Source organism: Oratosquilla oratoria, chromosome 3 (genome assembly GCF_046742065.1).
Source record: "Oratosquilla oratoria isolate Oo_2021 chromosome 3, ASM4674206v1, whole genome shotgun sequence".
Classification (NCBI taxonomy): Eukaryota; Metazoa; Arthropoda; class Malacostraca; order Stomatopoda; family Squillidae; genus Oratosquilla; species Oratosquilla oratoria.
The window spans coordinates 11,510,811-11,535,783 of NC_134779.1; the positions used below are offsets into that span (position 1 = coordinate 11,510,811).

A 24,973-nucleotide genomic window follows, 5' to 3' on the forward strand; every position below is an offset into this window, starting at 1 on the left:
GCTGTGATGTGTCTTGCTGCTCTGCCTCTGACCTGAGTAGTGGGTGGGATACAAGTATGATCCTTCATTCACAAGGAACTAAGATAGAAGGGACAACAAATGGGTGTTAGATGGGTGCAGTACTGGTAAAGGGTGGGTTTGTGCTTTGACTAAGCCATCCCTCTTATGGACCTTTTGGTGTGTATATGTATATACATATATATTGCATACCATTTGTGTCATTGATATGTTGCAATAAGTACCTATCATGATGATTTAGTACAATCAATTTGAGAAATGCTATACCATTTGTGGAAATGGTGTGGTTAAGGGTCAAAATATATGGTTATATTATATTAGTTGGGGTAATGCAATGAATCTGTAGAAATTCATAATTACTGCTGCTCTGAATCTGACTCCATACCTGCAGACCCACATTTGTATAAAATAGTCACTGGGCTTTTCCACAGAGTTCTCTGGGAAGTAACATTAAATTGTTGTCCATGTTGTATTGGTGCAGATTTGTTTTTGCCACTGTCTGGTAGGAGGAATGGGGAGGGGAGGAGGAAGAGGAGGAGCAGAGGTGAGGAGGAGGAAAAGGAGGAGGAGGAAAAGGAGGAGGAGGAGGGAGAGCAGTTGTGTGTTGTCATATTTTCTTGTGTGAAAAAAGGGAGAAAAGCTAATCCGTACACCTGTAGATGAAGTTGACAGGATTTCATGGAGACCTTTCTCATTTGTCCTAAAGGACCACAACAAGCAGATATCCATCCAGTAATTACCAATATCTCAAATGGAGCAAACTATCTCAATGATGCATAAAATTTCATGTAGGCAATTAAACACATCCATCACAAGTGAAAAACTAGTGTAACTAAAGAGGTATAATGAATACTACTACCAACATCATGTCTCTTTCTTTATTACGTATCAGTGGACCAAGAAGTGATTAGGAACCAGCAATACTGAAGCATATACTATTAAACTTCATGACTGATTTTAATTCTAATCTGGCATGAGGGGCTTCATTTCAATCACATAGAATCTTTGCTATAATACATAACAATGTCCAGGAATGAGGTAAAAAATAAAAAAAATTGAACTCTTACGCATTCTTTTACTCTCTTATAGGATAAACATTCATTAAGCACTTCCTCTTCCAAATCTGTGTAACAAGTTTTAATATAGGGCAAATAAGATCCACGAGACAAGACCTGTACAAATGATACAGTTCACCGCAAGCTGAATAGTTTTTTATCTAAAACAGTATTTAATACCATAGAAAAGGAATAGCTTATCATTTCACTTTCAATATTTTTCACCTATCTTGTGAACATGTCATTCTTCAGTAACTGTCATTATTTTACCCTATATTCTTTTCATCTTCCTTATCAATTCTTCTCTTTATCTTCATTCTTTTTATTGTCAAAGAAAGTATTAGGGTCAGCTGGAGAAACATTATTTTGCACTGCAAATGAGACCAGGTCCCTCTTCATAGCATATGCATCTTCTCCATCTGCATAATACTTGGGTTCAATCTCAGATATCCTGAAAATTAAAAAAAGAATAAATGTAACAATAGTTCTTATTTACTAATTTATATTCTAAAGGATAACTGCTTAATGCATTAAGTTTTTATAAGAGTTGTACAGTATAAGTGAGCATTGGAAATATTGAACATGTTATAATATTTTTGGAGGTTATACATACATTTACTAACTCCTTGTACATGCATTTGGCTAACTGTAGAATTTCACATATATGTATGGTTCCAACTTGTACTTTATCATCTAAGCTATTTCTGGAATTTATGCATCTGTACAAAAACAATTTTTTGATATCCTTCAGATATGCTGTCTTCTTTAACTTGTGTCCCCTTACTATTCCAAAACAAGATCTTTCCCCTGTCAATTTTATCCACCCCATTCAATGATTTTAACACTGCAATCAAGTCTTCTCTTTCTTTTATCTTTTTGATCCAAACAGTGTGATGGGGGTCAGGACAGCCCTTCATCCCTGAGGTTCTGAGATAGGGAAGGTGGCTATATGGATTTTATTTGTTTATGATGCAAGTGGGTACTTTGATCTGGAAACCCATTTGATAACAGAAAACAGGGAAGATGCCTTTAATATAAATATATTACATACATTTAATTAACCCCTATGCAAACTACACACAAGCTCTTCATAAGAAGCATTCATAATTGAAATAATTCAACTAGCCTCTAATATAATGCAAAAATATGACTCAATATGTTCCTTGCTAAGAAAGATGCCTTAATAATAAACAATCACTCAATCAATCTGTTGCCCAAAGTATCTATTGCAGGAGACCCATAGGCCCAAGCAACTGAAAGACTGGTGTGGCCTGAAGGAATTTTTTCTTATCTGCTCTGCTTATTTAAGAGTGAATGAGGAGGGGGTTGCCATGTAAAGAAATACATACATACATACATATACCAAGGCTTTTTCCCCCTTCCAAGGGAGGTAGCCAAAAAGGGAAAGGCATAAAAACACTCCCACCCATTTCATCCCTACATACACTCCACACCCCTCCCACCCTCCCTCTCATCTGAGCACCTCCTGGATGACGGGTCATCCCTGCACCCTGCCCACCGCCCTGGGTCAGAAGCAGTGTCGCAAGACACAGCACATCCACAGCAAGGCTGCTTCATTAAATCGGCGACCCCCCCTCTCCGTCCCCCCTTGCATATAAGGAGAGGACGGGGAGAAATCCCTTCGGGCTGCGTCAAAATTTACTCACACATACTACCCCACCCCCCACCCCCCTGCCCATTCCTCCTCATGCAATCACATCATCCATATACAACCATTCTCCACTCACCTCTGTCTTCCATCCTCTCCCTTCCTTCCTCAACAGACATTCCCCTCTTCCCCAAAGCCCCCTTCACCCCATCCATCCATCTCATCCTAGGACGTCCCCTCATGTTCACTCCCTCCACATCTGCCTTCCATACCTCTTTTACTAGTCTTTCTTCACTCATTCTTTCCATGTGTCCAAACCATCCTAATATTCTTTCATCAACCCTATCTCCCAAATCCTTTTTCACCCCTGTTCTCCTCACCTCCTCATTTCTCACTCTATCCAGCCTAGTAACCCCCACCATACTTCTCAGACACCTCATCTCAAACACATTCAAACTCCTTCTCTCTTCTTCTCTTATGTTCCACGTTTCTGCCCCATACAGTGCTGTTGGCACAATCACTCCTTCATACAGTCTCCTCTTCGCATCCATTCCCAAATGTCTATTCCTCATTACACTCTTTAATCCACCAAGGCATTTACTCGCTTCTCTCAATCTACATTCTACCTCCACCTTCACTCCACCTTTTCCTGCTACATTTGCACCCAAGTATCTAAAACTATCCACTTCCTCCAGTCGCTCTCCCTTAATGTTCACTTCCAGTCTACTACCACTTTCACCCCTTGTACATCTCATCACCTTACTTTTACCTACATTTATCTTTAGCTTTCTTCTATCACATACTCTCCCAAACTCTGCCACCAGCTTCCTCAATCCCTCCTCTGACCCTGCCACAAGCGCAGTGTCGTTCGCAAACAACAGCTGGCTCACCTCCCACTTTTCTCCATTTTCTTTAACTATCTCCAATCCCTGACCCACTACCCTAAAGAAATACTGGGGGAAAACCAGCTTTGTCTGTCAGGCCCTTCTGTACAAGTACTGTATCTTGCTGCGTTGTTTCTGACCTGGGCCGTGGGCAGGTGACAAGGATGGCCTTTTATCTCAAAGGACCAAAGATAGAAGGAAAAACAAATGGGCATTGGATGGGTGAAGGGAGGATGCATGCCTTGGCTGGCCACATTCCTTATGAGGGGGGAAGGATCTTTTGATACTTGTATGTATAATAATTGGACAGTAAGAGACAGGAGCCTATGAGTATAGCTCTTTTTCTGTATACTACAATTAAATAAATACAACCAATTACCCTAATTCTTCCATTATTTTCCATAGAGATGTTCTGCTCACTCTATCATAACCCTGTTTGAAATCGATGAACTGATGTAGTTGCTCCCTATCATATTCCCAATACTTTTCTATCAGTTGTCTTATAACAAAAATTTGATCTGTTGTTGACCTCCCTCTTCTAAAGCCGCATTGGTACTCTCCTACTATATGCTCCATGGATCACCAAGTGGCCTGAAGACCAGCAGAGTAAGAGTAAGTAAGAGCAACCAACCAATTACCCTCTGGCAGGAACCTCAGAAGACTATTGGTTTCCTCTATTACTCTGGTGTCATAAGACAATAACACCCTGGCAATGTAAAAACACCTGGTATTGACATTTTGTTTGGGACCAATAACAGCTACCTGCATGTGGTGATCCTGCAAGATGTACAGCAAAGTTCTCTATTTTCAAAATCGGTAAACCCCCTCACCTCCACCAGGAGGTCTTGCCATGAGGGGGGGCTGTCACTTGGTCTAAGGACTGGGCCCCATGATTTCTTTTAGTTAATTGTATTTCTTGGTTTGGACACATGGAAAGAATGAATGAAGAAAGATTAGTAAAAGAAGTGTGGAAGGCAGAGGTGGATGAAGTGAATATGAGGGGATGACTTAGGATGAGATGGATGGATGGGGTAAAAGGGGCATTGGGAAAAAGGGGAATGTCTGTTGAGGAAGGATGGGAGAGGACAGAAGATAGGGGTGAATGGATGATGCTGTGATGCATGAGGGGGAGTGGGTGGGGGATGGGGGGTGAGGGAGTATGTGTGAGAAATAAATTGATGCAGCCCAAAGGGATTTCTCCCAGTCTTCTTTTCTGCACAAGGGGATGGAGAGAGAGGGGGGGGGGGGTCACTGATTTAATGAGGTGGCCTTGCTGTGGATGTGCTGTCTTGCAACTTTGCTTCTGACCCAGGGCAGTGGGAAAGATGCAGGGATGACCTCTCATCTTGGTGGTGCTAAGATAAGAGGGCAGGAAGAGGGTGGAGGGGAGTGGAGTATGTTAGGGATGGAATGGATGGGAGTGGTTTTTATGCCTTTGTTTTTTGGCTACTTCCCTTGTAAGGGGGAAAAAGCCTTTGGTATATGTAAGTATTCAATGTGCATGAGGGGATGGAGAGGGAGGGGGGTCACCACTGAAATGAAGTGGCCTTGCTGTGGATGTGCTGTGTCTTGTTGCATTGCTTTTGACCCAGGGTGATGGGCAAGATGCAAGGATGACCCATCATTCACAAGGAGCCAAAATGAGAGGGAGGGAGGGGTGGTGAATGGGGGTGGAATGGGTGGGAGTGGAATTATGCCTGTTTACCTTGGCTACCTTCTTGTAAGGGAGAAAAAGCCTTTGGTATATGTATATAACTGTATTTCTTACATTTTTTTTACACATGGACAGCTGACAACTGACAACTTCCCTACTCTCCCTACCACTTTCAGCCAGTAACATAGAAAGATCCACATTAATACAACACACACAGCAGTACAAAATTTCTTCTCTGACAGATTTGTGAGTGGTGCTGAGGACCAGTGCCAGCCATTGTGGGGCTGCTGGTTTTCAACTTTGTCAAACTTAAGGCAACAATTGGCTGATTGACAACTTGTATTTTTGTTCTTGCTGCCACCAAGTGATTTCATTCAATCAAGGGAAACACCCTACACAGCCAATGATTTAAGTGCATACTTACGTGAATTTGAGTGTGTTTGTATATAAGTTGAGGGCTGCCCTGTTAGATTTGCGAACATGAAGAGAAACATATTTTGCGTTGAAACATTCAACCATTGCTCGTGCTGTCTGGTCCATTAACTTTTGTGCCAAACCTAATCGCCTGAAAAGAAAGATCAAGGTATTCAATATACATTATATATATATATATATATATATATATATATATATATATATATATATATATATATATATAGTCAGCTCTATTTCCATCCCTCTCTCTGCCTCACCACCTCATTTCTCACTCTATCCATCCTTCCTCATAAACCCCATCATAATTCTTTATCATTTCATCTTATGCTGACTTGGTGAGAAAGGTATACATATTAATTTCTTTTAGGATCATGTTTCCATCAGTTTGGACAGAGTAGAGAGAAGAGATTGATCAGCAGGATGCTGGATGTGTTGGTGGTTTGTTTGATTTTCATTCTTTTTAAGGGAGTGTTACCAGCGATCATTTGAAAAATTCTGGTACATGAGTGAATTTTAGGTAAACATTTCAAAAGAATCTCTATGATGGTGGCAACACTCATACAAAGTTATACAACTGTATTTTGTTTCTATTTTTTTATACAGCATAAAATAGATAAAATATTGGCAACCTCTGGCAACCCCATTGCATAAAAAACATTCTGTATATTGAAATAGCATCAACATTTCTATAGCTATTTTGTTTTTTGCTACAGAATTATGTTTATGGAGATATTTGGCAACTCCTCCCACCAGCATACCCCACAAAGACAGTGGACAGGGCACCAGTACTCTTGAAAAGGTCAAAGTAAGGTGACGTCACTCCTGGCGCTCTCACTGTACGTAACAATTTTGATTCCTTGCCCTGTATTGTTGCTATGATCATGAAAAAATTAACAAGAAACAAGTAAGTGAAGCGGCAGAATATAGAGAGGGCCCGTGAGTGCCTGAAAAAGAAACAAGAAGGAAAAAGAAAGAGGAGAAAAGCAGCACAGCTTCACCCAGCACTCCAGAAGCATTAACTAGCCATGCCCACCTTACACCTCCTCCACCCATGCCACACCACTCACCCTCACCTCACACCTCATCAGCAAAAAGGAAATTGGAGATTTGCTATACATTGCAACCATCAAACAAATGGCTGCGAAAATTTAAATCCCCAGTTCTGTAAAGTTTGTTTTTGTTCTTTCTGTTGTAATCTCTTCGGTTGTTCTTTATGGATTTTTGTTTCATTTGAAAGAAAACATGCTCTTTATTTTCTACAGAAAAAATAAAAGAAATTTGAATTAAAAAAATATATATATATTTATGAAGCCTGAATTTTGCAGCATTTTAAAATAATTCAGAGAAACAAATTAATAAAAAATCAAAGGTATTAGTTTGAACAAATGTATTCAATAAGATTTGTTCTCCAGACTCAAAGCTTTCATTTCATACCTAGCTGAATGATGTGGAAGGATTTTCCATTAAGTAATTAGAGTTTCACTAGAGCTCACTATATCTTCATTAAATATTCACTATGCGTTATATATACATGGGAGGAACACAATAGCCTGAGGAATTACACACTAATGTAAGGGGTATTTATACCTATATTTATTAAACACATATTTGAAAAAAAAAAAAAAAAAAAAAATCACCTACTCTATAAAGTGATGCGACACTCCTTTAATGTCACAGAACTCCCACTCTCAGAGAGAGGATGGTGCCACCTTACAGAGGGCTTTTTCAAACAGGGAATCTAATGTAATATGTCCATATTATGAACTTACTTTGCTGCAAGGCAGCTTTGGTCCACCTCCACTTCAACCTCATACCCAAGTAATGTTCTAACCTGCCTAACTAGTGAATATCCCAAATTAGGATTGGGATTTGATGTGCTCCTTTCCATGTTGAGATGCCATTGTGTGACCAGGCATCAATGAGGTATGCCTTCACAAAGCAACACTGAGATGATGGAGAGAGGATGGACTCCTAGAGATGCAGTATCGTAGAGTGGAACCACTAACCAACCAATGTTAAGAATGCCTACCCCCCCTGCACCCCAACCTCTACCTAAATACTGATAGTGTCAGCTTTAGCTCCTTCCACACTAAGTAGTGGTTGCAACCACACCATTTCCTTGACTTGTGACATTCCTTAGGTACAAAAGGGATCATAATTATATCACTAAACTTGTTCCATGCCAGACAAAAAATATCCTATTATTTTGGCCATTGCCACATCATTTCTTCCCTCTCCATGAGATTCCTTTGGTAAGAAAGAAGTTAAGTGTTGACTGAAGCCATGAAAGAATTCCATGAACCAAAGGAATCAAATATCTTTCTTATTTCCAGTTTCACACAGCACATTGACACTGAAAAACCACAACATGGAATGCTTACCTATGACTTCTCCGTACTGCAAGAGATGTAATGTGGCCATGGGGATCATCTTCACTTTCTTCTTCCATCTTTGCTAAGACATACCTATTTCAGCAGAAGATAATAATAAAAATATATGATTGGCAGAAATGAACTTGGAGCACAGACATGACTATTAACACTAAACAACTTCATCATACTAAAAGCATTAAACATTAAGATACATATCAATACAAATAACACTGCCACTAACACACTGGGGACAAAAACAAAAAAGATCAAAGCACATTCAAATGCCAAGACAATACTAATCAATCAATCAGTAATTCTTTCCTTCAAGTTTCTATGACTGGAACCCCTTGACCCCACATCAAACAACAATGGTCTTCTGACCTTCCCATAGATCTAACTGTGTTATGTGAATGTGAGACGGTTTCTACATCACTAGCTAGCATGAAGTTATGGGACACAGTCACCTGCAGTCAAATTTCCATATGTGAAAGAGTGGTAACCACTCACGAGTCACACCTATCTTTTATCCTCTCCCTTCTCTGCTTGACAGATAGACAGTCTTCTGACCTTCCCATATATCTAACTGTGTTATGTGAATGTGAGACTGTTTCTACATCACTAGCTAGCATGAAGTTATGGGACACAGTCACCTGCAGTCAAATTTCAATATGTGAAAGAGTGGCAACCACTCACGAGTCACACCTATCTCTTGTCCTTTCCCTTCTCTGCTTGACAGATAGACAGACAGACAGAAGAGAAGATGATGAAGTCAACCATCCCTTCTATCCCAGCACAATCTATCTATATACCAAAGGCTTTTTCCCCCTAACCAGTGAGGTAGCCAAAGTCAAAAGGCATATACCCACCTCCTATTTCATCCCCACCCATTCTAGCATAAAGAAAATAATAATAATTCCCAATCACAGTAAGTTACACATTTGAAATACATTTTTCCTGTTACGATAATAAATTAATGTTTTCACACACATCCTATATCCACAAGAAATAATTAATACTTTCTAGATTAAATGAAAACATAAAAGGAAATTCATAAAACCTACAGGTGACATGAGAAAATTGGCAATTATTCTTACCCTACAATTTTGCCCATGTCATCTTCAGCTACATAGGAAAGTTGAGGCCAAGACAAACCATGATAAAGATAATATTTCATTTGATAATTTTCTGGTAAACATAGTAGATTGCAGTGCTGCATATGCATCAAGTCTTCTGGCTGAAAAGCAAATAAAAGTGTACTTATTGAATCATCTCGGTTCCAAATTAGACCTTACACTAAAGAAAAAAATTCATTTTTTTTTTTAATATCTGACATTCTGATCACACAAAATATATCTTCTTTAAAGCACTTGTTCAGACAAAAGAATTTTCTCCATAACATTCCCATCATAATTGCATATTAGAAATTAGATATTCAAGATGATTTAGATAAATTACAGCAATGGTCTGAAAAGTGGCTAATGAAATTTAACACAAGTAAATGCAAGGTAATGCACATAGGTAAAAATAACAGCAAGTACGATTACAAGTTATTTGGAAATTCGTTAACAAAAGTGGATAGTGAAAAAGATCTCGGCGTAATTATCAGTAACGACCTCAAATCATCCAAGCAGTGTATTTCAGCCTCTGAGAAAGCAAATAAGATTCTGGGATTGATTGCGCGATCTTTTGATTTCAAAAGTCCATCACTCATTAACAAGCTATATAAATCGTTAGTTCGTCCACATTTGGAATATGCTGTTTCCGTATGGTCACCGAATCTCATTAAAGACATTGACAGACTGGAAAAAGTACAACGGCGAGCCACAAAACTGATTCCAAATATAAAAAATAAATCATACGAAAATCGACTTAAGCACATGAATCTGTTTTCCTTAAAAAAGCGTAGACTCAGAGGTGACTTGATACAGGTCTTTAAGATTTTAAAGGGAATTGACAACATCAAAAGTGACCAAATTTTCACATTGAATGAGAATCAGACAAGAAACAATGGTCTCAAACTGTCCGGAAATAGATTCAATTTGGAAGTAGGTAGAAACAACTTTGCCAACTGTGTAGTTAATGAATGGAATAAACTTCCTGCACAGGTAGTGCAATGTAGTTCAGTTCGAAGCTTTAAGAATCATTTAGATAAATACCTAAGTAAGATGCTGTAATTATTATAATTTATGTTATATTATTTGTTTTTGTTTTGTTATTATTTGTCTGTCTGATTTTCATTTATTATTAGTTATATGTCAATTTATTATCATTTACTATTTACCTGTTTGTTTGTTATTCAACTATACCAATGCATTTATGTATTTTAATTGTTATTTACATTGTTATAGTTTTAATTTATTATTAATATTATTTTTTTTTTTTTTTTTTTTTTTTTTTTTTTTTTTTGCATCCGACCTAGATATGGATCAAAAGGTCTCCTGTCGGCATGCTTTGCCTTTGTAATCCTTTGTAATTCTGTTGGTGGCAAAATCTAATCAATATCATTCAGTTGGAAAAAAAAAACAATGGTGTAAAAAATTTAAATTTCAAGATTGTTCTATGGCAGTAATACTACCTGTTGCCTTTGGTTTCATGGACTGAATACCCTCAGCCCCACAGTGGCTGGCAACAGCCCTTGGGTAGTTGGGCCCTCCATGAAGAAACTTTATACTATTGTCTGTGTTTTATTAGTAACAGACTTGTTTCTATGCCACTAGCTTGTATTAGTAAAAGGGGAACAGTCATCAGTTGTCTTATCTTCAAAGGTGAAGGACATACAGCTAATGATGATATCAAGATCTTAGGCCTGGGTCAGAGACTGCATGTCAGCCATCGGAGCTATACCTCCAGAAGGCAAAAGAGGTTACTAATAGGTTTTAAAGGTGAGTAGGTGGGAGTTGATTCTCTCTGCCATCCATCTTGCTGTACCACCAATGGAATATCCATCATAGGCTCTTGTCCTCTGGCATTCACTATTTGTGTAAATTAACCACTTCAGTATGAGTCAAATTCTCGTGTGTACCATCGGCTGCCATATGAACAATGCATCACAGTACTCACATAATCCAAGGGTAACTCATGTACGACTACAAAAAAATATATATATGATCAAAACACCGACACCAGCATCCTCATGTACCCACTCACACCTCATGACACCTATGTAGGCATCATTGTACAGAAGTGGTTAATACTGATATTATTACCAACATTAATATCTATCAATAAATATTATCAATATTAATAAATAATATTAGTATTACTAATATTAATTAATATTTATTAATAAATTTATCAATAAACAATGCAACACTGATTAGTTTGCAAGTGTATAGGAAAAGTTTATGTATGTGTGTACAAGTGTATGAGTGTATTTACCTAACTTTACTTAACTGTAGTATACAGGAAAGGAACAATGTGTGTGCATGTGTGTGTGATTCACCATGGTCTTGGATCACGTGTTGGACTCATGATCGACAGCTATTACCCACCTCGATGAGAGCTCAGAGCTCATATATGACTGATCTATGGGTAATGCTGTGACCTTACATGTACACACACCCCCAACTCCCCACCCATGAGTTGGAGTAACAATCTTGCAGCACAGCGATACTGAAATTATTTCAGCCCTGGGCAGGATTCAAACTCAGACCACTACAGTAGCAGTTGTGAATGTTACCACTGTACTATCGAGTGTGTGTATGTGTGCTTACCAAATTGTGATATACAGGAAAGGACCAATGCTCATTAGGTCCCATCACCTATTCTCCAATTTATCCTAACTAGCCAGGGCAGTGGACAAGGTGCAGGGATGACCCGTCATCCAGGAGGTGCTAAGATAAGAGGGAGGGTGGAGGGGTGTGGAGTGTATTCAGGGATGGAATGGGTGGGAATTATTTTATGCCTTTTCCTTTTTAGCTACCTCCCTTGTAAGGGGGAAAAACCTTGGTATATGTATGTATGTAGCCTCAAATTCATATACAGCTCCAACTTAGTCTATATCTTTGAATTTCAATTATCAAGTGTGTGTGTGTGTGTGTGTTTACCTAATTGTATCTATCTAATTGTAATATACAGGAAAGGAGCAATGCTTGCTGAGTCCTGTCTCTTACTCTCCAATTTTCATACCTAGCCTCAAATTCATATATAGTTCTAACTTAATCTACAGCCTTGAATTCTAATTACCATGTGTGTGTGTGTGTATTTACATTGTTGTATCTTACAGGAAAGAGAGCTATGCTCATGGTGTCCTGCCTTTGTATGTCAATGTGTCTAGTTTGCTCTAAATTCATGTGTGGTTTTTGCACTCACTATTGTTTCATCCAGTTTGTTGCAGACTTCCACCACTTTGTGTGGAAAGCTGCTTTTTCAGGTTTCTTCTATAACTGTCCTTTTTGAGTTTCTTTTTATGTCCCCTTGTATTTGTCTCATCTGAATTTAGTATGTCCTCTCTATCAAGGACTGCCATGCCTTTCATGATTCTGTAGATGGTCAGCAGGTCACCACTTTCTCTTTTTTGTTCGAGTTGGTAAATTCAGTTTTGATAATCTCTCCTCATATGAAAGGTTTGAAAGTGTTGGGGCCATTTTTGTAGTTGCACTCTGGATTCTTTCAATTTTCTTAATATTCTTTTTGGTACTGGGTGACCATAGTGTCGCAGCATACTCCAGTCTAGGCCTTATTAGGGTGCTTAGTATTTTTTTACCATTTCTTCATCCAAAAAGTAAAAGCCACCTTTATTGATCTTAGCAAAATGTAGCATTCTCCAACAATTCTGTTTATCTGTTTAACAAGGGACATATAATTTGTGATGATTAGTTTATGGTCTTTTTCAGATTCCACTTTCTTTACTTCCTTTGTTCCAATTTTATATTATCCTGATATTCTTTTTTTTTTTTTTACTTTTTCTGAATTCCATTATGCTACATTTCTTGGTGTTTAAGTCTACTTCCCACTCCTGACTCTATTTCCAAACTTTGTTCTTGTCAATTTAGCACTGTCTGCAAAGAAGCTCATGTAACATTCCACATTTTCATCCATGTCATTCACAAAAATAGCAAACATTATTGGAGCCAATACTGATCTCTGTGGAACTCCACTAATCACCTCCTCCTAAGTTGAACTCTTTTCTCTGGGCACTACTCTCATTTTCCTTCCATGCAAAAAATCCTCTACTCAGTTTAGTAGTTTACCTTGTATCCCTCCTATGGTTTTCAGTTTTTTTTTTTAATAATTTCTTATGTGGCACTTTGTCGAAGGTTTTTTTGTAAGTCTAGGAAAGCACAATCAGCCCATCCATCCCTTTCTTGTACTATATCTATAAGTCTTGAGTAGAAACATATTAAGTTTGCAGCACATGATCTTCCCTGACTGAATCCAAATTGTCTCGGATTTACTATATTGTTTTCTTCCATCTAATTTTTAATAATCTTTTCACAAATTTTGGCTAGTGCTTGTAAAGGAAACCAATCTATAATTTGTCGGATCTTCTTTGTTTTCTCCTTTATTTATTGGTACAATATTGGCATTTTCCCAGTCCTTTGGTATTTTTCCTTTTGAGTAAGCAGCTTACTATGTTATATATTTTGACTATTAATTCTACTTTATATTCTTTTAGTATCTAGTTTGCTATTCCATCTGGGCCACGTGATTTCCTGATATCAAGGTTCATTAATTGACCCATTATTTCTATTTGTGTTATTTTTATTTCTCTCAAGGGGGGGGGGGGAATTGCACTTTGTCTCCAATGCTGTACCTTTTTCTGGTGAAAAGACTTGAGGTGATTGTTCATGACTTTAGCCATTACTAAATCTTCTGTGTACTCTGTATTTCCATGACGTAGTTTCACCATTTCCTGTTTATTTTTTAGTTTACCATTCACATATCTATAGAATTGCTTAGTTTGATCTTCACATTTTTATGATGTCTTTTTAGTACAGTGAGACCTCTCATTAATGGATGTTAATTAGCTGTGTTTGCGGCATTTTCGCTGTTTTTGGGGCTGTTGTTTAGTGCGTGCAATCACTAATCCACCCAAAAACCACTCCAAAACACCGCAAACACAGCTAATTAACATCCATTAATGAGAGGTCTCACTGTAGTTTCTTTTTTCCTCTCTGCGCACTTTTACATATTCATTTCTTTGGCTAATGTATATTCACTATTTTCCATTTTTTCCCATCTTTTCCAAGCTTTATCTCTTCTATTTTTTGCCTCACTGCATCTTCTGTTGAACCATCACTTATTATACACATATTCCTGTTTCTGTCTAGGTACGTATTTATCCACTCCATTATAAATCTCCATCAAAATCATCCATTTCTCTTCCACTTGTGCCTCTTCATTGTAGAATTTTTCCAAATTTGCATTTTGAAATAATTTTTTAAGTTTCTCAGTCTGTTTTGTTGTACATCAGCCTTCCTTTTCTGTATTTCTCATTCCTCTCTATATATAATTCCTCCTTTAGCTCAAATTATATTAATATGTGATTACTATTCCCAAATGGTGTCTTGTATGCAATGTTATCCACAATTTCAGGTTATGTTGTAAATATTCAATCTACTCTTTACGGTTCTTCATTTCTTCTATATCTGGTATTTTCTTTTACCCATTGTGTCATTGTATTATCTACAGTCATGTCAAGTAATACATTTCCTCATAGATCCTCTCCACCTTTTATGGTCATCTCTTCCCAACAGATTTCTTTGCAGTTAAAATCTCCCATAAGTACCAGGTTACCTCCATCCTTCAGCATCTCGTTTAATGAATGCCTTGTGTCCTCTAACATTTTTGAATGCTCATCCTCTTTCCAAGAGCCCAGTTTTGGGGACACAAATCACTACAAACTTTCTACTTTTCATGTCGCTATCTTCAATTTTTACTGTGATAATTTCCACATTTTATACCCTTTGTAACCTTCATCACATTTATGTTTTTCTTGGCCAGAAACATGACAGTTTGAGACCATTATTTCTTGTTGGATTCTCATTCTGTGTGAAAATTTTGTCACTTGATAAAGCTCTAACTAGTGAAAAATTTTACCTATAAATGCTCTGTCATCACATGGTTTTATTTTGATAGACCTCCACTCCTTTACACCTTTCACCCTTCACACTCACATTCAACATCCATCATCATAAAAATAAAGATGTTAAAAATATATATATATATATATATGCAAGGGCTGAGTGTGAGCAACTGATTCCAAATAAATTTTTTCTTAGAAACTAACACATTTACAACATTATATACAGTAATTTAGTTTTGAGAGTTGATGATCTTTAAGATGGTATATACTGTATGGAGAATGGAGAATTTTTTCAAAGAATCTTTGAAAAGGAGTCTCATAGGGTAGTGTATTGGGTCTCATTGATTTTGATTTATACCACTGTGCTATCTCATGTACTATGAAAACACCAAATGAGTTTTAAATTACAATGTAGAATTCTGTATGACTATTCTGTGTACAATAGGTAATGTTTCAATATTGGATGGTGACTTGTGCTACTGTGATTACTGCCTCTCTGGGGAAGGATTTTTCTGTGTGCTAATGACTGGAGGGCTTTGATGAAGTATGGAATATGGTGGTTGGTCTTGAGGTGCTTCTTTTTTATCTGAGTAAAAATGTGTTTTTCTTTGGATGTGTTGTGTGGTGCAGGTGGTAGATTCTTGTAGATGATTGAGCAGTATCCTGCTTGTGTTGTTTTTGGTTGCACTCACTTGGTTGAGCTTGTATAATGCAATGAGATAAGTGAGTATGGTTGAGGGCATTAAGACATGTCAAGTGGTAAACACCAGAAAACAAGAGTACATGATATTATTGAGCAACTTTTATGCATCACCAGTAGTGTGAGCCAACAGGATGTAATGCCTGAACCTTGATGCAATCTGGATATGGGTTTTTAAGCCTTGGAAAACTGCTTCCAGACTCTATAATAATAATTTACCCGAGGCAGTTAAGGCAAGTAAGAATGTAGTACAGCTGAAGAAGAATGATGACATTTTTAATTCATAAGCATTATGTCAAAGAGAATTTTACCCACAGAGTTGTATAAATTATAACTTGATTCATGCAATTGGTGCATTTTCATCTAACATGGAGCAGAGCATAATCAAAGCAACTAGACGAAGTTTTCATAAAGTAATCAAATAAAGAAATACAATAATGGACCAACATTGTTATTGTCTTCATTTGGATATTTTGTTATGAATGTAATATTTCTTAGATGATAATTACAGTTTTAGTGTCTTCAAAAAATTTCTTCACATTAAGCAAGTCAAATATCACAAAGTTCATCATTGATATTACTTTGTTTACTTCTGTTGTACATATTTTTATTGTTTCAATTTGGCCAAGTTAATTTAGATTTTCTCTTGTATCAAATATCATATATTTTTCTTCATTTAGCTTTTCTTATTATTCCAGTCATTGTGGAGATTGATGACAGGTACCTGTTTGCGGTAGTCCAGCAAGATGGATAGCAGAACTACCCATTTTCAAACCCTACCAACTTTCTCACCTCTGTCAGGAGGTGCAGCCATGAAAAAATGACAGTAGATCCAATCTCTGGACTAGGCCCAAGACCCTTCTCTATCAACTTCAAGTGTATTTATTACACCTTTACACACACCAAAAGCTGGCAACCAGCAACTCCTCTCCTCTACTTTCACACAGCAACATATGAAAGTCAAACACCAATAAAACATAGATAACAGTTAAATTTTTCTTTTCAGAGAACCACTGCCAGCCAATGTGGTGCTGTGCATTTTACACTACATGAAACTTGAGGCAACAATTATTATCACTGTAATCACTATTTTTTCTCATGCGTCAGTGATGTTGGACACTGTGAAATAAAACTAGGTATCACCTGTATATAATTTAAGGTCAACCACATGCTTATTAAGTATTCAAAACAGCATATAAGTTTACTAATCCTTGACCTAATATACTTCCTTATGAAGGTTGCCATGCACCCCTACACCTTAATTCTGATTTTCCTTATGATATTGTTAGTTATATATCTATTAATCACATAACTTTCCAGCCACTTCCATGCATCCCCACTAATATCTTTAGATTTTAAATCAAGAAATATATCATCATCTACAGTATCAAATGCTACACAAAGATAAAAGAATACCAATATTCCACATTTTCCATTGTCTATTGTTCTTACTAATTCATTCATTACTAAGCATATGGTTGTTTCTACTGGATTATTTTCACTATATGCTCATTGGGTTTCTGATCAAATTATATTTTCATTCAAGTATGTAAACAGTTGTTCATATAGTTTCTATGAATTTTGACGTGTGTGTCAAGTTTTTAACTGGTCTTTACACACAGATTTATTGTATCTTATTTTCCTTGAAATGTACGTTTGATGCATGTTAATTTTTCTATTTGTGGAAACTCAGATTTTATACTCACATCTACAATTTGGTAAATATTATCTATTTTATTAAAGTTTTCACAATCTTCCAGTAGTTCTACTAGCAATAGGTAATTCTCACTGTATTTTTTTTTTTTATAGATTCTTGTATGTCATTAATAGTCACTTCAGTAAAGTTATCTGATTCATCAAATTCACATTCTTGCTCATATATATTACTTTGTTCATATATTCATATTTGCTCATGTTTTATCAATTCTATTTCTAAATAATGTACTTAATTTTTCAACAAGTGATTTTGTATTACCAGCACTTTTCAATTTGTCTTCTCTCTTTTTTCTATTTATTACATTTTCAAATAACTAATCAACATTGCTGGTTGAAAATAACATTAAATACAAGAAAACATACAACCATCTCCAGACTTTAATCTTTAGTATGCTGTCAAAAGTCATTTAAACAGTGAGGTACCTACACAGACATGGATCATTATACAAATTAAATAGTGAACTATTTTTCTGAAGAAAACTTAATTTATATGAACTAAAACTTGAACAAACTGTCAGCAAACAGTATTCATGATTTCATTTCTATAATTCCCATACCTTATTTGCTTTTGAGTACGGTTTTTGAGGGATATAGATTAAATTCAAATGAAGCAAGCGTTTTGTCAATTATCATTAGTATTCATCCCAACTTGCTATTAATGCAGCAAATGATCAAGACTACCCTAGGCTAAAGCCTTCATTACAGTGGCAATAATTGTTGCTTGAAGTTCCACTGGCTGGAAATCCAGTCTCACTATTTAGCATTAGTCCTTGGGCCCTCTCAGAGTTGAAATTGGACTACTGCTTTGCCTTATATTACTGTGGTTCTATTTCTATGACACCAGTTTGTCCTAGGGAAGTAAGTAAACAAGTGTATAGGTAAACAAAGTTAATATAGGTTTTAGGCCCTGTCCAAAGACAGAGTGCCAGCCATATAAGATTGTACCCCCAGATGTCTGTATGGAGTTTTTAACGGAGTGAATTTTCTCTCACAAATCTTAATCTGTGCCTGTGCAGGTACATATTGCTAGTCACAATAATAATATTCTGATAACACTTAACATTATTGCCGCATAATTTCATTCAGGCTTGGGGTCATCATCGTGGTGAGTAGGTTAATCACTCAAGAGAATAAATACTTAAGGGTAATTAGAAAATAAAACATAAAAATCACCCAAATACACACATAGCAGTTATGATAGTTACATCATAGTAGCCCTTTCTTAAAATGTATGATTCCTCGAGGAGTTAATCCCAAAAGACATATACTGACTGACCAATTCTATTGCATCCTTGTGGTAAAAAGGTTAATCTTGTCTTTTTTTAATTCAGTATTTTATATACTTTCTTACAAGTAACAACTTGACTTCTCGTGATGCCGCCCCCTCCCAAGTCTTCCTTATAGCAATACAATCACACGATTGGAATAAGTTAAACGAATACTTGATATACCTTTGCACACCGAATATTCATGGTAATTCTGTGATTAAATAACACTAAAGAAAATATGTAGAGTTTGTTAACTGTTCTCCGAGCGACGATATTTAGATCGAGCCATGCGATGTTTACAATCTTTTGCGTTGAGTAATATTTGTAAATTATATGAAGTGGAAATTACGTACTCAATATTTAGCTATGACTACAAAAAACATTCACTTCATGTACACAAAAAGTATTTGATAAAATACTTTTATTTTTTGCCTTATTTCTTCTGAGTCTGAAACTCGTAATGAAATATGGTCATCAGTGGGTATTCCCCGTGCTAAAACAATTGAAACTTCGAGAATACAATATTTCAGGAACTCAATGGGTTTATTTATATTAGTGTTATTATGGAGCTTACGTTACATATCGTTAAGATAATCTTAACCTAACATTACCCTAAATTGTCAATCTATTTTTACTTCAAGTTCCTATGACCGGAAACCCGGCGCTACACGGTAATCCATTTGTATTTTGCTTGAAGGGGACCTACGCTCGTAGTGTTCCGCCTTTGTATCTCACAGTGTCTAGTTTGCTCTTAAACTCATGAATGTTTTTTGCGCACACTATTTCATATTCCAGTTTGTTCCAAGTGACCACCACTCTATGTGGAAAACTTTTTCTTCAGATCTCTTCTATAGCTATGCTTTTTTTTTCCATGTCCTCTTGTGCTTCTCTTGTCCCAGTTTAACAAGTCCTCTCTATCGAGTATTTCTGTGCCCTTCATGATTCTGTAGATGGTCAGTAGGTCACCTCTCTCTCTTCTTTGCTCCAGAGTCGGTAACTCCAGTTTAGCCGATCTCTCCTCATATGACAAGTTTGCAAATGCAGTTGCCCTTTTTGTGGCTGCTCTTAATTTTTTCAATTTTCTTTATATTCTTTTTGGTACTGGGTGACCTCAATGTCGCCGCATATTCTAGTCTAGGCCTTATCAGTGTGACCAATATTTTTTTAATAATTTCTTCGTCCAAATATGTAAACGCCACTTTTATTGATCTTAGCAAGTTGTAGGATTCTCCGGCAATTTTGTTTATCTGTTTATCATAGGACTAGTCGTTTGAGATAATTACACCCAAATATTTTTCGGATCTCTCCTTCATAACCTCCTTGGATCCAATTTTATACTGTCCTGATATTCTATTTTTGCTTTTTCCAAACTCCATTATGCTACATTTGTTAATATTGAAGTCCACTTCCTATTTCATGCTCCAGTTCCATACCTTATTCAAGTTTGGAACGACAACGATTAGATAGCTTCCATGTCGTCCGCCTGGACAGTTTCTCATCTATTTCACTAACTGATGTATCTGCACATACAATTGTATTTCTTAACGCCCATTAAATATTCCACCTTCTTAAATTGCTTTTTATGTCCTCTATATTCTTTCGTTCTACATTAATCAATTTTTGTAAATTTGATCATATTTTTCAGTATGTGTGATTCACCATGGTTTTTGGATCACGTGTTGGACTTGTGATCGACAACTATTTCCCTCCTGAAAGAGAGATCAGAGCTCATATAACTGACCTTACACACACACACACACACACACACACACACACACACACACACTTTCAACGAACGGACGGCTTGACGAACGCTCTGAAGAAAAGTGCAGATTGAGGATACCAACGCAAAGAGAAGTGCCTTTTTGTATTTGCAGGGGGGGGGGAATTGCTCGTGAGGTAGTGGGAAAGTAAGGAAAGAGGAGAGGGGGAGGGATTACTGGGGAAATGGAAGATAATGAGGATGTGGAGGACTTGGCCCAGGCAGACGGGCGGAAGATCAACATGAAACGACCACCGGATGACGAAATGGCAAATAAAAATGTAAAGATTAGAAGTATAGAGAGGAGAAATACAGTAGAAAGTGACGAGAATATGTTCCAGGGATTTAAAGAGGGTGGGGGGGACACAACCCCCCCCAGACTGATAAGACTAGAGGAGAGAGTTGATAAGGTGATCGAGGACTTGGAACGTAAGTTAGGTAATGTAGGCTCCATTCTACAAAGAATTGAAAGATTGGAACAACTAGAGAAGGCTAACAGAAACTTAACTGAAGAAGTAGAGGACCTAAAAAGACAGTTAGGAAATGTAAAGGAGGAGAATGAGAAATTGAAGAAGAATAGTAATGAAAACAGTGAGAAAATAGCTACAGAAGCTAAAAATTGGAGAATAACTCAAGAAGGGAATAAGGTTTCATTCACTGACATAGTCAAACAGCAATTGAAAGAACATAATGAAGACTCAGTTATTAAAGTGATGAGACAGAAGGAGAATATAGTAAGAGAATTAGCTGACAAAAAGAAATGTATAATTATATTAGGAATGGAAGAGAAACATAACCCAGATAGAACCGCAAGAATCAAGGAGGAAAATGAAAGGGTAAGCAGTTTATTAAAATTAGTCCAGGAAGATGAACCAGAAATTATAAAGGAAATTGAGGAAAAATTCAGACTCGGAAAATATAGTACAGATAAGACCAGACCAATTAAGATTAAATTCAGGTCACAAACAACGGCAGAGAAAATTCTATCCAAGACAGGGAAACTAGCAACAAATGATCAATATAAAAAGGTATGGATAAAAAGAGAAATGAATAAGGAGGAAAGAGAGGCAGAAAAGCAGAAAAGAATTGAAGCTAAGGCAAAAAACGAGGAAAGAACGGAGTCAGAGAAAGAGAGATTCTATTGGAGAGTAGTGAACATGAAAATAAAGCAGTTCGACATACTAAAGAAAAACATAAGGGAAACAGAGAACACAATGGAAGTGGCAGAAAACTAAGAGTGTCTTACACAAATATAGATGGATTGATAACAGGATTGAATGAACTGAATGATTATTTGAAAGAAAAAGAACCGGACATAATGGGAATTGTAGAAACAAAATTAAAAGGCCCACTACCACCCAACAGTGTAGGACATGATACATACAATTATTGGATTAGAAACAGAGAGAAAAAACAAGGGGGTGGAGTTATGTTCCTGACAAAGAAGGATATAAACGTGAAAGGTGTCATATATGGAAAGAATACAGTAGAGATGATTATGATAGAAGTGGAAGACCGAGATAAGAAGAGCAGAAAATTTGTGATCAACTATGTGCCTCCGAAAACAGCCTCATGGGAGGAGAATGAACATAAAAGTATGTTAGAGGACACAAAGATAGCATTAACTAAAATAATGGAAGACGGAGGAAGAATAGTTATGATGGGCGACTTTAATTGCAAAGAAATCTGCTGGGAAGAAATGACAGTAAAGAGTGGTGATGACTCATGGGGAAATGCTCTACTTGAGATGATTACTGACCATTCAATGACACAATGGATACAAGAGAACACTAGGTATAGAAATGAAGAAGAACCATCGAGGCTAGACTTAATAATTACATCTGAACCTAGAATAGTGGACAAGATTGAATATAAAACACCAATAGGTAAAAGTGACCACATATTGATTGAACTGGAACTTAATGAAGAAAAATATATGAAAAGAAATGAACAATATAGAAAAGGAAGAATGATGTATGAAAAAACAAACTTTGATAAAATAAGAGAATTCTTCCAACAAGAAAACTGGGAAGAAATATACAAAGAAGAAACATCAGTGGAAGAGAAATGGAATATTTTGACAAAAATTTACAAATGAGTGGAAAAGTATGTCCCAAGACAAAAACAAGAAAAAGAATATGTAAAATGCTGGTACAACAAAAGTTGTAGGGAGTTAAAAGACAAAAGAGACAAAGCCTGGACCGGATGGAAAAAAGACAGAAGACCTGAAAAATGGAAAATATATACTGGTTATAGAAATGAATATGTACAAAAGTGCAGAGAGGAAAAAAGAAAATATGAAAAAGATGTTATAGAAAAGTGTAAAGATCAACCAAAACTATTCTACAGATTTGTAAACAATAAACTGAAAAACAAACAAGACTTGGAGAAATTAAGACAAGGGGGAGTTGAATACACTGAGGAAATGGAAATGGCAGAAATTATGAACAAACATTTTAAATCAGTGTTTACAAGGGAAAATATACAACCTGAAGAGATTGAGTGGAAGGAAAAAGTCCCCCCTATGGAAGAAATAGAAGTAACGAAGAATGAAATATTGACACACTTGGGTAATTTTGATGTCAGAAAATCGCATGGGCCAGATGAAATAGCAAACTGGATTCTGAAAGAATGTAGGAATGAACTGGCAGACAAAATACATAGCATAATAAGCAGTTCCTTAAAAGAAGGAAAAGTTCCAGAAGATTGGAAAAAAGCAAATATAGTACCTATATATAAAGGAGGAAATAAAGAAGAACCTACCAACTATAGACCAGTCTCTCTAACAAGTACAATAGCAAAAATATGTGAAAGAATTATCAAAAGTAGATGGGTAAAATACTTGGAAAAAAACAACGTACTAAATCCAAGGCAATTTGGATTCAGACAAGGACGATCATGCGTCACCAATTTAATATGTTTCTATTCAAGGCTAATAGATATAATACAAGAAAGAGATGGATGGGCTGATTGTGCATTTCTAGACCTAAAAAAAGCTTTTGACAAAGTACCACATAAGAAGTTGCTTAAGAAATTAGAATATGAAGGAGGAATACAAGGTAAATTGCTAAATTGGATGGAAGACTTTTTGCAAGAAAGAAAAATGCGAGTAGTGATAAGAGATCAGCACTCAAAATGGAATGAAGTAATAAGCGGTGTCCCGCAGGGAACAGTTCTGGCCCCAATAATGTTTGCTATATATATTAATGATATGGATGAAGGAATTGAAAGCTATATGAGCTTCTTTGCAGATGATGCAAAATTACTGAAAAGAGTGAAAACTGAAGAAGATTGTGAATCACTACAGAGAGATCTAAATAAAGTACAAGAATGGAGTAGGAAGTGGGAGATGGAGTTCAATACAAAAAAGTGTAGTATAATGGAATTTGGAAAAAGCAAAAACAGAATAACAGGATCATATAATTTGGGAGAAGAAGGAATAAAAAGAGTAGAAAATGAGAGGGACCTGGGAGTCATTGTTATGAATAATATGTCACCTGAGAAACATATAAATAAGATTTTTGGAGAAACTTATAATTTAATAAGAACAATCAAAGTGGCATTTACATACCTGGATGAAGAAATGGTGAGGAAAATCCTAGTCACCCTGATAAGACCAAGATTGGAATATGCAGCAACGATATGGTCACCAAGTACAAAAAAATGTATAAAAAAACTTGAAAGAATACAAAGAGCAATTACTAAACTGGCACCAACACTCTCAAAACTATCATATGAAGAGAGACTACAAAAACTTAAACTACAGACACTAGAGAAAAGAAGAGAGAGAGGAGATTTGATAGCTATTTACAGAATCATGAAAGGCATAGAAATTACTGATAGAGAGAATCTGATAAAATGGGATGACAGAAATACAAGAGGACACGGAAAGAAAATAAAAAAAGACAACTATAGAAGAGATTTGAAAAAGAACAGCTTTCCTCACAGAGCAATAGACAGTTGGAACAAGTTAGATGAGAAAGTGGTGTGTGCAAAAACAATACATGAATTTAAAAATAGTTTAGATAAAATGAGATATGAAGACGGGACCTCACGAGCATAGCTCCCCTTCCCGTAAAATACAACTAGGTAAATACAACTAGGTAAATACACACACACACACACACACACACACACACACACACACACACACACACACACACACACACACACACACACACACACACACACCTCTCATGGCGCTGTGGTTAGAGCTCTGGCCTGCCACTACGGAGGTCCGGGTTCGACTCTCGTCCGGGGCTGAAATAATATCAGTATCGCAGCGCTGAGGGGTGTTACTCCAACTCTCGTGGGCGGGGAGTTGGGTGTGTGTGTGTGTGCAAGGTCATAGCAATACCCATAGATCGGACCTACGAGCTCTGAGCTCTCTTCCAGGAGGGAAATAGCTGTCGATCACGAGTCCAACACGTGATCCAAAGACCAAGTGAATACACACACACACACACATAAAAT

The 24,973-nt window shown here is 36.7% G+C and overlaps 2 protein-coding genes across 3 annotated transcripts in view; one reads left to right on the forward strand and one right to left on the reverse strand.

Annotated features, from left to right (window-relative positions):
- Positions 1-24,606, forward strand: part of LOC143020304 (uncharacterized) — a 54,829-nt gene extending 30,223 nt beyond the window's left edge. For both annotated transcript variants that reach the window (XM_076176598.1, XM_076176590.1), the window contains exon 2: positions 22,295-24,606. Coding sequence is in view for 1 of the 2 variants with exons in the window: in XM_076176590.1 (XP_076032705.1) it covers positions 22,295-22,598 (304 nt within the window). In the remaining variant the exon portion in view is untranslated. The remainder of the gene's footprint in view (positions 1-22,294) is intronic.
- vnc (GNAT family N-acetyltransferase vnc) lies at positions 883-19,050 on the reverse strand. Its single transcript, XM_076176611.1, has 5 exons — positions 18,922-19,050; positions 9,122-9,261; positions 8,037-8,120; positions 5,645-5,785; positions 883-1,524 (listed from the first exon to the last, which is right to left on the reverse strand). The coding sequence occupies exons 1-5, from the start codon at positions 18,940-18,942 to the stop codon at positions 1,368-1,370; spliced, it is 543 nt and encodes a 180-aa protein (XP_076032726.1). The 5' UTR covers positions 18,943-19,050; the 3' UTR covers positions 883-1,367.
- Positions 24,607-24,973: the final 367 nt, after the last annotated feature.